At 47.0% G+C, this 13881-nt stretch overlaps 1 protein-coding gene across 1 annotated transcript; it reads right to left on the bottom strand.

Moving 5' to 3' along the window:
* LOC110437328 (wall-associated receptor kinase 5-like) lies at positions 4647-5500 on the bottom strand. The gene is given in 3 exon segments (XM_021465745.1): positions 4647-5145; positions 5148-5442; positions 5444-5500. Coding segments are annotated over 3 exon segments (828 nt in total). The 3' UTR covers positions 4647-4669.

Genomic DNA, 13881 nt, shown 5'->3' on the forward strand with positions numbered 1-13881 from the left:
GCTGGGAGGTACAGTCGGCATTTCCCAACAAGTAGAGAGAAGAGGACAAAAATATAATGTAATTATGGAGATTTTTTATGTTAAAAAGCTATCAGCTGATTCTCTACAAATAGCTAGGGATATACCCACTGGCATCAAGGAAAGATTATATTAGGAGGAAACTTGGAATAAACATGTCCTCATTGATCATGCATCTTGTTGTTTACACCGCCATTTTGCACAAATATCTTGATTTTTTATGTTTGGAAATTTGCCGTTGAGAAACGTTCTTGTTGTTTATACATCTCTTGCCTTGGCATAATAGTCTTGGAGCGTGAAACGCCATGATAACTCAACGGAAGGTCAGTTAGCGGGGGCAAATACCGTGGCGGACTATAGACCAATTAGCCTTATGCATAGTGTCACTAAAATAATGGGGAAAATCTTAGCCACTCTCTTGGCACTAGTTACCAAATGTAGTATCCAACAACTAGCTAGAGTGCATTCATCAAAGGGAAAAGCATACATCCTCGACAACTTCCGGTATATGTACAAGGTGCAATTAACCTCTTTCACAAAGCCAAAACACCATTGTTGTTCATGTGACAACATTCCTACTTTTATTATCACTTCGGGTACTGGCAGAGGCAATTACAAAAGCTAGCCATTGCTAAGGCCTTTGACAGTGTTTAGAAATATCTGCATCGTCTTTGTTTTTGGACAGAGGTGACACGATCTGCTATTATTTGGTCCAAAACATTTTCAAGGGGTCTGTTGAATAGGACAACCTAATCAGACTCCAGAGGGCATCGAGACAAGGAGATCAATTATTGCCAATGCTCTTCATACTGGCAACGGTTGTTGTCTATTGCTGCAAAATGTGTTCCAGTGCCATGCACTTTTTTTTCGAGACCGGGACTTCATCCGTTTTTCATTAAGAGGAACGAGTCCAGTGCAATGCACACGACATGCTCAAGTATTTTGGTGTACCTAAATGGAACGAAACATATTTTGACGACTACGCTAAGGATTGAAGATTGAGATATATCAATAGATGACAACCATGTTTGGCAGCAAGGTATTGTACCTAGTGAGATCGACACTGACAACATCATCAACAATGATCTTGAAAAGATTTGGTCGATGAATAGAAGTCATTTGAGGAGCATATGCAGAAGACTGTGAAGATGATAAGCAACGGGTAGAATAACACAAGATGGATGTAAGATAACAATTCCTATTACACTTCTCAATGGATAGATAGGGCAATGTCACGAAGATCAAAGATGTTGCCTTCGCTCCTCTTCCTCCTGAGGCCAAAACCAATATTTTTTTAAAGAACAATACTACTACATATAATTTCTTTGATAGGTAAGTTCAACATTTCGAGTGCTGTGTACAGATGGAAACAAATGTTATGCCATTAGCCCATTACACTAAAAGTGGAGTATATAACTTTTTTTTTACTATAATAGGAAATATTGAATAAAAAGGTAACCCTCCCTCCATCGTCATTCTAACTTTCATGTAGAGTCAAAATATCTCTAGTTTTACTAAATTTATATAACAAAATAATAATATTATTATATATCCCATAAGTAAATTAGTTTTTTATTAATTATTATTATATATCCCATAAGATTTATAAAGAAACTAATATTATTATAAAGATTTCTTTGACCATATATAGAGTAATTGGTAAATTATCAACCGGATCATTAGAGAGAGCAAGGACAATCGATTTTTTTGAGAGAAAAAGGATAGTCAATTTCGATTAGGCCTTGTTTAGTTCTAAAAATTTTTGCAAAACAGGTACTGTAGCACTTTTGTTTGTTTGTGAAAAATATTGTCCAATCATGGATTAACTAGGCTAAAAAGATCCGTCCCATCAATTCCGACCAAATTATGCAATTAGTTTTTATTTTCGTCTATATTTAATACTCAATGCATGCGTTTAAAGATTCGATGTGACGGAGAATGTGAAAAATTTTACAAAATATTTTGGGAACTAAACAAGGCCTTAGTTATCCCAGGTCCGCTCGTTGCAAAACGAGTCCTCCGGCCAGGCTCGCTCGATGCGGAGAAAATGCTCGTTTCTCTCGGGCCTGACTCGTTCCGTGCAGTTGAACACGGACGGATACATGCGCCAAGGTAAAAAATCACCGCGGCAGCTGCTGGACCAGGCAACCAAACCAATCATCATCTTCCTTCAGCCTGGCTGAAAGGAGCTCACAAACCAATCACTCTCGCATGCATGCGTCGGGCCTGGCAACCGGAGCCTGGGCTCTCGAACGCAGGGCACATGGCTTCGCATCGTGGACCATAAAATTCACTCTGAGATTCATGCCAATTGTCTCTTTACTACTGGGCACGAGTCTTAAAGCAAATCCTGTGGTCCACCTTGCGAAAACATGTATCCTTAGAGCAAGTTTAATAATACAGTCCACTTGCTGGCTGTAAGGTTCCTTACAGCCTTCTTACAGCCCACCCATACAATAGTTAGCTATTCACTATTAATACATGGTCCACTTATCTCTCTCACAAAGTTTCTTGGTTTTTGTGTCTAAGCTGGCTGTAAGCTTACAGTCTGCTTCTTCTCTCTCCTCCCTTCTCTCCTCCACATCAGCATTTAGCCAGCTTACAGCCCACCATAATACTTGCTCTTAAGGGCAAATTTTACTTTACCCTGGGCTCCCTCGTTCGTGCCAGGTTCACCACAAAAATGAACCAAACACGCCCTAACACTAGCTGTTATACTTTACACCGTCATGAAAAGAGTCAAGAAATGCACAGCAAACAAATGTTAAAAGGTTCGGTCCGGCAGCGAAGCAATTGGTGGGGACGGTCTAACTGTCTCCATTCTTATTCAGAAGAAATAGCATTAATAAGCACAAGAAACTGGAGCACAATTTTGGTTGCGTTTAGTACCGCAATAGCACGTTGACAGTAAGAGTTGTAGCATGAATTTAAATCACAATAGCATTCGACCTATATTACGAATTACAACATGCATAGGACAGGAAGGATGTGCAACCTCTCAAGTATTGAAACAACAGTGACCATAGATAGCCCTATACAGATATAGTGTGGAAAAGTTGACTGCAGATGCTTCAAAAGAAGCTTCAAATGATCAAATTCATATAAAAGGAGAAACAATTTTTAACTTGGACGGGAGCAGATGATCAACGAGGAAAGCTCATCGACGACCAAAACTCCTGTTCCATGCTATACCACGGCCTGCTCAAGTTGTAAGCACTAGCATAGGAATCGTCACGGCCCTGTACTGATCGACCGTTCAGCCCAACTGCAGCTTCTTTAGAGCAACTCCAGCCCAGCATGTAAATTGGGTCTTTATTTTATTTCATTTGCATGCTGGGCTGCATACAATAGGGGTCCAAAAATCACTTCAATTCCAGCCCAACTACCTATCTACTGGACAACAACTCCAGCACCCCACCCACACCCCGTCTGCACGCCGTCGTCACCGCCGCCAGCAACGACGCCTCGCCCATGCGCCGCTGTCACCGCCGCGCCGCGCTGCGCTTACACACACGCAACCTGCGCACCCGCCCGACGCTGCCCCCCGACGCTGCCAACGCGGCGGCGCTACGCTGCGCCGCGGCGTTCCTCGACATGCGCCACCCGTCGGCGGACCTAGCACGGCGCGTGGACGAGTTCCTCGCGCGGTCGGCGCTCCGCACGCTGCCCGGCGCCGTCGCCGTGCTCCGGTCATGTGAGGCGCCCAACCACGACCTCCTCCGTGCCGCCGCCGAGGAGCTCGGCGTCGCGCGCCGCGCCGCGGATGCCGTCGCGCTTGCCGTCTGCCGCGAGGCGTTGTTCCCGACAACGACAACGACGACCACGTTGGGGTCGGCGGCGTCGTCACGGCTCCCCGGGTGGTGGAAGGTGGAGCTGGCGGCGCTGTCGCCGTGCTCGTTTGCGAGAGTCGTCACGACGCTAAGGTGCCGCCGCGCGGACCCAGCCGTGGTGGTGCCGCGGCGGGGAGCTACGCGGAGCTCGTCCTGGCCGAGGTACTCGCGGCGCCGCAGAGGACCTGCTCGGCGTTCAGCTCCTTCAAGAACCTGGTCCTGGAGCGGAAGATCTCCGACGCGTTCAGCTCTGACCTCGCCAGGCACTGCAAGAGGTCCGGGAAGGAGAAGAACCTGAACGCGTTCTTCGAGCTCGCCACGGCCTGCTGTTCCCCGTCGCCATCGTTGAGACCCAACATGAGACAGATTCTCAAGAGGCTCGAGGAGATCGCGAGATGAATGGATGGATGAGTAGTTTTGTTTTCCGCAAAGGACCTGCTCGTCGTCGGCCGCCGGGAGAGCTCGCGCGCAGGCCATGGCGGACGCGGCGCTGGCGCGGGAGAACGAGGCGCTGCGGGTGGAGCTGGCACGGATGCGCGCATACATGTCCGGGACGATGCAGCATGGCAAGGGGCGCGAGTCGTCGACGCCGGCGTCACCGTCTCGGACAGCGAAGAAAGCGACATTCTTGGGGACGGAGCTGGCACGGATGCGGGCACACATGTCGGCAAGGATGCACCACAGCAAGGGGAGCGGGCGACGCCGCCGGCGTCACCGTCCCGGACGGCGGCGAAGACGAAAGCGAGCTTGTTGGGGTCGGTGTCCCAACAAGACGGGAGAGAGAGAGAGAGAGGGATAGGGGGTTGCCGGATCTGGAGACTTCAAATTATAATTTGAGAGGACATGGAAAATGGGGGTCCAAATAAGAGGTGTGCTGGAGTGGGTTTTTTTGACCAAGTTAGATTAGGAGTCTGTTTAGGAGGTGGGTTGGAGTTGCTCTTAGTGCTCTGATTCCTTCTAGTATCGTTTGCCGAATTCTGCAACACTTGTAATCTCATCTCAACTTGCCTCATCAAGGGCCTGTCCACGCCCTTCGAGTTATAGCACATCATGGCAATGGCTGCCACTTCCCTGGATTCTTCTTCTTCTGCCTCCTCAATGACTTGAGGATCTAGAATCTCCCAGAGCTTGTCCTCGCTCACCGATGAAGAAAATTCTGAAACTAGATTGAAGCCTTCAGGTGAGACATAAGATGACTGTTTCTTATGCGTCAACACCTCAACAAGTATCACGCCGAAGCTGTACACATCACTTTTCTCGGTGAGCCGGCCTGTTTGGTAGTACTCTGGATCCAGGTTGTTGTGACAGAAGTTTGATAAATGGGGATACCTTGAGAAGCTCTAAAGTCCGACACTTTTGCTATTAACCGATCATCTAGCAGTATGTTGGTTGTCTTTATGCCTCTATGGATTACTGACACGGAAGCAGAAGAATGCAGATAAGCAAGAGATTTCACAATTTCAAGGGCTATCCTCTTGTGCTCCTTCCATGGCAATAATAGTGGAGCACTGACATGAAGATGTTCGTGAAGCGTCCCATTTGAAATGAATTCATAGACTAGCAACGGTACTTCTGTCTCGAGGCAACATCCAAAAAAGGTTCACTACATTCCTGTGATTTACTTGAGAAAGTATGGCAACCTCATTGAGCATCACGGCGGACCTTGGTGGTTCGTGCCGCCATGGTGGAGCCACGACGAGCACCACGGCCCCCTCCACAGATGGCTAGTGCCGACCAAGGCAGAGGCGACACAAGCGTCGGAGGCATCGCGGGCGGGCAACTGAGTATGCACAGACAGCACTGGCCTCCACCTCGATTGCTTCCGAAGCTCTGCCTAGGGGCATCGCCTAGCCCGACGACATCGCGACGGCAACGGGTGTCACCACCTGGGCTGGCCAAGCGCCGCATGGCTCCTCGGTGGGGGTGCCCATGTTGTGCCTCCCTGAGCCCGACCCGCTTGCGGAGGCGATGTGTGCGCGCGATAGTCCTCCTGCTTTGGTCGTCTCCTTCGACCCGATGCTGGAGGAGCTCCTAGCCGCCACGTTCGCCGCGAGCTGCTCGGTTGTGGCGCCTGCCTCCTTGGGGTCTGCGGAGCCGACTCCGGTGGTGGCTGTTTCCTCACATCAGCTATCAGCGCAGGAGCTGGTGCAGCTCACGTCTCCTCGAGTGGGTCAGACCGACGTCGAGATTGGCGACGACACGCCCACGCCACGTGAGGCCGCTCGGCGCCTCGCATGGTTTCTTGGGTCGTACGGGAGCTGCCACTGGTTTCCTCCCCATCACGGCAGAGGGCGAGATCCAGGAGGTCCCTGCCTATCAGACACATGAGCATACAGATACAGATCGCTGCCCAACCGTTGGCACACATACCGCCCTCCCGGCGAGGTGAGGTACTCCTCATGCAGCAGATGAGGATCGCGCCGCCGGCCGCTCTGATTTCATCTGCGCCAAAGGGATTACTCAACACCTTGTGTTCTGGAACCTTGTTTTCGGGCCAGGTGGAGGCCCTTGACGTGTTGTTTCTAGCGTTCGACGGGCGTGCGTGGGAGCTCTTCATTGAAGACCCGTAGGACGCGGCTGTGTTTGCACGATGGTTGTCCCATTTTGTAATATCAGATTAGGTTTTAATCTGCTAGATTGGTTCAGTTGCTAGACCACCTAGCGCACTATATGCGCGTTGTCTGTACTGCAAACTATTTTCTTCTTAATAGCAATGATACACAAATCTTTTGCGTATTCGAGAAAAAAAATCATCAATTCGTCTCTAAATGATTCTATGATGTCAACCTTTTTCTTGTCAGAGAACAAATATTTATCCTTCCGGTTTTTCCTTGACGGGAAGGGAAGGCTAGGGAAATGCAGTTTTTCTTGTGATTCTGTCAACCTTTGAATTGCAGCGTTTGTTTGGCCAAGTTGGTTCCATACAAATTCATATATACAATGGTGAGAAATAAAAAGAGCCGGCCTTGCATATTATTCATGCAGCATGTTAACAGAATCTGGAGAGAGGTTGCAACCCTTGCTTGTAATCCACAGTTTGCTGGGTACTCCAATTGTTGTTGTCCTTCAGTATTCTGCAAACAATGCCACTAAATCTTGCTACAGCATTGACGCGGCCGGGCTCCTCAGATGTTCTAGCCGGCGGTGGCAGTGATACCTGGTCTCTCTCCACCAAGCTAGGACGACGATGACCAGCACTAGGAGTAGTAAGAGGCAACCGCGTTGGCCATGACCATGAGTTGGATCGTAGTGATCATTCCACTGCGCCACAGCATGGCGCACAAGCTCCATTCTCCATTTGCTCCTTCCAGGTCACTGACCTATAGTAGCAGTGCCGTTCAAGTCAAGTCACCATCCCGTACTAACTTTTGTATCTGGCCAGTGCTAAATTTTGTGGTTTCAACCCTAGCTAAAAATACCATTATTAGTGATACGACTAATCAGGACGAAAATGATTCGACGACGGCCCCAGTAGTGGCTGCCAGTTCATCACACGTGTAGACGTAAGCTAGACGTTGGGTATATGTATTCCTCCGTTCCAAAATACGGCTTTTCTAGTACATTGTTTTCTATGTATTTAGATATATACACATTACTGTTTTTTATGTATTCTTTTTTTGATGAAACTGGAGGGGCCTTGGCCCCTGCAGGAATTTATTAAAAATATGGAGTAAACAGCAAATTACAAAGTTGCAAGAGGGACAAAGAAAGATTAAGAAACGAAAAAAGAAACAAAAAAGATGAAGCTAAGGCGATGATCTATGCTAAGTTTTGAATCCATTGATCCTATTATGTGGAAAGACTTCTCTTCACCCTTAGGAGACTAGTTTTGCTTCTTTGAAGAAAAGGCCCTTGGCCTCTTGTATCCCAACTTGATTGTTGTTGAAGATGAGTTCATTTCTCACTTTCCAGATTGTCCAACACATTAGTATCGGTGGTATCATGAAGAAACGGCTGTTAAGCTGGTCTTTGTTTGCCTGAAAATTTTGTGGTGTGTCGCTTGCTTGAACAGTTTGTAAGTTCAATATGCCCCAACATTGCTGTGCAAAGGGGCATTCCCAAAAAAAAATGTTGTGTTGTTTCCTCGTGAGCCACATGACAGAACTCGCAGTTGTAAGATTCCAGGATCATTCTTTTTCTCCTCAGAATATTCCTAGTACTTAGTCTGTCTTGTACCAACAGCCACGCAAATACCCTGTGTTTCGGTTGACAGTAAGATTTCCAAATCCATCTGAATATCGGATCCACGTTGCTGTGTCCTCTTATCATTTTGTATGCTGTGGCTGACTTGTAAGCAGACTTTCTGTGGAAATAGATCCAAATATCCTTATCGTGCTCGTTTAGTTTTATGCTGTCTATTTTGCATTGAATATTTGTAACCTGCTGGAAGGCTTGCTGAGAGAGTGGTAGGTTGAATAAAGATAGTGTTTCTTCCTGGTTGAAAGCTGTATGTACAGTAATTCGTTTGTTCTTTGCGAACGAGTGTGCCTGAGGGAAGTTTTGTAGCATTGTTTGTGTTGTCCACTAATCTTCCCAGAAATAGCAGGTTTTGCCATTGCCTAGTTGGACCTACGCCAATTGTTTGAACTTTGTGAGTAGCTTTAGGATGTCTCTCCACCAAAACGATCCTTTCTTAACTTCACTAGGGAGTTTACCGTTTTTGTAGTGTTTTTCCCATATCATATTTACCCAGGGGATGTCAGCCATGTTGAAGAATTTATCAAGACTTTTCATGAGGAGGGCTTGATTGTGGTCCTCTAAATTGATGATGCCCAATCCTCCTTCGACTTTTGGTCTGCAGACTAATTTCCAAGCTGCTTTTGGTTGCGTTCTCCCATTGACATTGCTTGCTCTCCAGAGACAATTTTTTCTGAACGTGTCAATCTGCTTGATCACTGCTTTGGAAATTTCCAGAGTGCACATGTAGAAGGTTGGTAGGGCAGAGAGAACAACATTTGTAATTTGTAGCCTTCCAGCATGATTGAGCATGGCCGAAATTCCCCCTAACCATCTTTCACATTTGCTCACTAAAGGTATGAAGTCAATGATTCTTGGCTTGGTTGTTCCCAGAGGAAGACCTAGGTAAGTGAAAGGCAGGGTTCCTTTTGAGCAGCCAAAGGTCTTAGCTAGCAATTCCAGTCTTTGCTCAGATATGTTGATTGGTACCATCATCGATTTGTTGTAGTTCACCTTGAGACCAGTGGATTCAGAGAAGTTTTGTAAGACAGTTTTGAGGAAGACCAGTTGCCGTGGATCCCCTTCCATGATGATCAGAATGTCATCGGCATATTGTATTATTGGGAAGTCAGGTCATTAGATATATACACATTATGTCTAGAGATATAATAAAAACGATATATCAACACAAGCCATAATCTCTCACAACTAAAAAGACTAAAGAGTAGACAGTTTTTAGTGTGACAATCGCATGTCACTTCGTCGTTCTGCCCGTGCGATGCGAGCCCCCACATGCGATCCCTCATCGAAATTACTATGTTGACAAATTTTCTTGGAATACATTCAGATGGTTTCGGTTTGCATACTTATAGCTTCCATCCGTTAATGTCATAATCCTATAATTCTTGATACTAATTTTCATATGCTTATTTCTTGAAACAAGAGTATTGGTTATGAGTTTGCAATTCTGCATTGTTGAGGTGAATTCTAGATTGTGAATGAAACATTTCTAACAACTACAGAAGTGATCTGTGGTACCATTTTGTGATTGTAGTTGAGCTATTCTCCTGTACAAAGTGGAGCTAATTGTCAATGTTTATTCTCGTAACTATCTCATAGTAAATGAATTCGACATTATAGTAACTAGTTATATTGAAATTAAGGTAACCACATTCTATGGTAAATTGATCTTGACATTATAGTAACTAGTTAATCGAAATTGCTTGATGCTAAATTATATGGTGACCAAGTGTTCTCGTAACCTGACCAAATATTCTCCCATCCTAATTACCATTTTGGAACATTTAAAATATGGTAACTATTTTTGTTGTAAGCGTTTTGTGGTAAACTCCATGTAGCCTTGGGAGTTGGGAGCATGACACCACGTTCTACTTTTTAGGTTCTCGTAAATGCTAGCAAGCACTCTTGTAGGTTCTCAGGTTCACGTAAATGCTACTTTCTGGTTCTCTGTAATACCGCTAGCAGTTTCAAAAAGATATGACCGCTAACTATTGCTACGCTAATGCCGCTCAGCATCTTTAGTAAATGCGCTGACGAGATCAGGCAATGATGAGTCACGTAAATCTGGGCAGAGGATCTGTTGCGTGGTTGAATGACCGGACCGGCCGCAGGGTGACTCGACTGTCTGGCTTGGCTACAAAATAAGGTATTCTACAGCTGGCTACAGAGTAGTTTCTCTCTCTCTCTATATATATAACTTTAGATAGTTTTACTCAAGGGACAGCGTTATACATAATTGCATTCCACTCGACAGGTATAAGGGAGCAGGTAAGAGAATGAGGGGAAGAGTGAGGTCCGCCCGGACGGTGAGTCGCCTGATACTCGCTCCTTCCCTTTGGCGAGTGGGCAGGCGGCCGGCGAAGCCTGATCTGGAGGGAGGGTCCGAAGACGATGACGAAGGGGAGGAAAAGCGCAAGACAGGGCGTGCTGCTCTGTCGCAGCTGATTGCGGCTGTGGCGTCAACTGTCCGACCTAAGTAGGGATGAAAACGGTACGGATATTTTCCGACCGTATTCGAGACCGAATTCGTTTAGAGGGGTTTAAATCTGTCCGTATTCGAGTCCGAATATTCAACATCCGATACCGTATCCGTATCCGAATACTTAAATCGTATATTTGTGATGTCGACATCCAATCATATCTTATCCGACATGGTTGATATTATCCGTATTCGAATCCGAATCCGACCAAAAATATAAAAACAAATATGATATCAATGATATCCGTCCGTATCCGATCCGTTTTCATCCCTAGACCTAAGCCAATCCATGCGGTGAGGGAAGTTGCAGTTGGACCGGCGACGAAGATCACCTCGAGGGAGGGCGAATCTACACCAATCCCGTTCAAGTTCTGGGCAGGTCCAGAGTCCGATGATGACGACGATGACGGCAGCCCGTCAACGGCGGAGTTAATATCTGAAGCACTGGATGCAGGGTACTTGATGGAGGATCTCGCCAAAGCTGAGAAGGCGCTGGCTGAACGCCGTCGTGCTCTTGCGCTGGTCGCAGACTTGGTTCACAAGAAGATGGCGGCTGTGGAGCCGTGGCAAGGTCCATTGCCGGCGAGGAGGGTGTCACCACCAAGAACGCTGGGCGATGTTCTATCGACGACACTCCAAAAGAGTAGCTCGCGGATGCGTCCGTCGCGCCTGGTCAGGCCACCATCGGGGGCGATCATGAGTTCAATGGAGGAGAATTCAAAAAGTTTTGAACCTCGAACCACGAAAATCTCGCGGGGGGAGATCCGGCTTACCTGAGTCTGAGTGCTGCAACCCTTCCGGCCAAAAGGACGGTGGGATCGCACGATCACTTGACAAAGGGGCCTGGCCCAGACCGATCTCTCTGCCCGGAAAAAATTTCCCTTGGGCTAGGTTGGGTGTTTCGACCCACGTTGGTCTTTGTGCCCTCTTCGCTAGAACAGGCACTCGACCTAGGCATTCGCAAACTTGTACAAAGCTGCCGCCACGGCAGCTCGTCGTTCACGCGCGTGCAACCAGATCGTACGCCGACGTTGTCCGAGGCGGAGGCGTATGGCAAACCAGAACAGAAGGGGGTTTAACCCGGGGTTCAATCTTGGGTTTAATCCAGGGTTTAGAGGAAATCGTGCAGGAGGCTTCCCGTCTCGGGACCGTGGCCGGCGGGTGCAAGGCTATGGTGGGTAGGGCGGTGCCCACGTCAATGTCGGTGGTTTCCAAAACCGTGGACACCATGGCGCCATGGCGGATGGACTGAGAACCATGGTCACGCTCCTGCATCCTACCAAGCGGCACGGGGACAGGCCTTCGGTTCTGCACAACCAAATGCCCTGGCGATGTTCGGGTTGACCAGTGCTCATCCGGTGGCCACTGATCAGGCGGAGGCGGCAATGGGAAGTGGCTTCGGTGGTGACAGTGGGAGTTTTACCCATGTTGGGTTTGGTCCTCATGCTGGCCCAAACGCTGCACGTGGGACATTGATATTCGGAGTGCCGATGGGAAGCACCGACGGTAATGCCAAAGCCGCTACCTACCTGGAGGAGGGGGCTTTGCTGCTGTAGTATCTACTACCAAGGGCCTTGGTGGGTCTTCATCAGGAGGAACTCTGGTGAGTGGCACAAGTGGAGCGAATCTCTCTGTTGTACCAACTATTGATGGGGATGCAAAGACTGAAGAAGCTAGAGAGAGTTCCACGATCACCGAAGGAGGAGGGGCTACCGCGGCTTCGGTAATCCCTTTCGCTCAATTACCCGACACTGCCCCTGCTAGTTCAGTTTCCGCAGCAAAGCTTGAAATCCCTAAGTCATCCAACAAGGGCAATCAAAAAAGCAAAAATAAGCCATATTGCTTTCGCTGTTACACAAAGGGTCACACCATTAATGAATGCACTACTCTACTCAAGTGTGACATTTGTTTTGGGGACCATGTTAAGAAGGTTTGCCCAAATTTAAAGTGTTTAAATGTATCTACAAATCCTTGTGGTTATGTCGTGGAAGGGCTGGGATTTTATCATATTCCAGTAACTGAAAAATTCAAAGTCCAAAGATCTTGATACCTCTACCATTGTGCGTGTGTTGGATGGTTCCCCTACTGCTGTAGATTTGGCAGTGGAACTTGAAAACCTTATGCCTGGCATGAAAGACTGGGTGGTTGAGGAGAAGGGAAGCAAAACCTTCTGCACTTATTTCCCAAGTTTGGATGTTCTCAATTGTGCCATCAATTGGGGCCTAATGGACTTAAAAAAGGTAAAGGGGCAGATCCGCTTTGAGAAGGAGGTAGACAATGAAGTGTACAAATATGAAATGAATAAAGTGTGGGTTCAATTCCGTGGGCTACCTAAAGACTTGTGGAAATTCTCAATTATTTGGGCAGTCGGTACAATCTTGGGAGTTCCATGTGCAGTGGATATGAAATTCACAGATAAATTTGGAAGGGCAAGACTCAAGGTAGTTGTGCTTGATCCGAGCCTCATTCCAAATTTAGTGGATGTGGGAATAGGGGAATTCATTTATGAGTTACAGTTTCAGGTCGAGGACGAGTTGGACTCTGATGATCCAATAGTAATTGATATGGATGCCCCTATGGATGAGGACCCAAAGGAGAGTGAACCGAATGAAAATGAAAATGAAAACGGAAAAGGGAAACAGAACAAAGCATCGGAGAAATTGGATGACAAAGGGACAAAGGCTTCAGGCACGGCTCCTGAAAAGCCAGCTGATCCTGCTGCAAAGGCGCCAAATGCCAAGGAGCAGCCCCAACCCATAGAACAGCAGACGGTTGTGAGTGACAATAGCTCTGGTGCAAACAAGCCAATTGTTTTACTCACTCGGATCGGGGCTTCGGATGTGGGGGGAAAGCTGTGCAAGGTGAGCTCGATGTCTACTAGGAACAATTCTAGAGACAAATCTAGAGCATTGAAGGAGGGGACAGTGTCACTAGTAAGATCGAGCAAACGCATGGCCTCCTTTTCAAGTCAAGACTCGTTGGAGAGGGCTTCAAAGCTAAAGGCCACCAAAAACTTGGAGGGCGCCACGAGCAAAGGTAAAGGTTCAAAAATTGCTTCCTTTATACCTTTGATGTTTCTACCTTTTTAACAAATACAAATCAGTTAGGTATTTCTCTGGGTAATAGTGCCCCTAAAATAGAGAGTTTTGTAGATATTTTAGGGATTTAGAATCTAGCAGACTTGCTGAAGCGGAGAAGCCTAGTACACGAAAATTAAATAAGAGTAAAATACACTATAGGTCCTCAAACTTTTAGTCGATTCCCATCTAGGTCCTCCAATTAAAAAAGTGACACGTCTAGGTCCTCTAATTAAAAAAGTGACCACCTGAGTCCCTAATCTATTGCCATCGCACACCA

This window comes from Sorghum bicolor, chromosome 7 (assembly GCF_000003195.3).
Source record: "Sorghum bicolor cultivar BTx623 chromosome 7, Sorghum_bicolor_NCBIv3, whole genome shotgun sequence".
In the NCBI taxonomy this organism is placed as follows: domain Eukaryota; kingdom Viridiplantae; phylum Streptophyta; class Magnoliopsida; order Poales; family Poaceae; genus Sorghum; species Sorghum bicolor.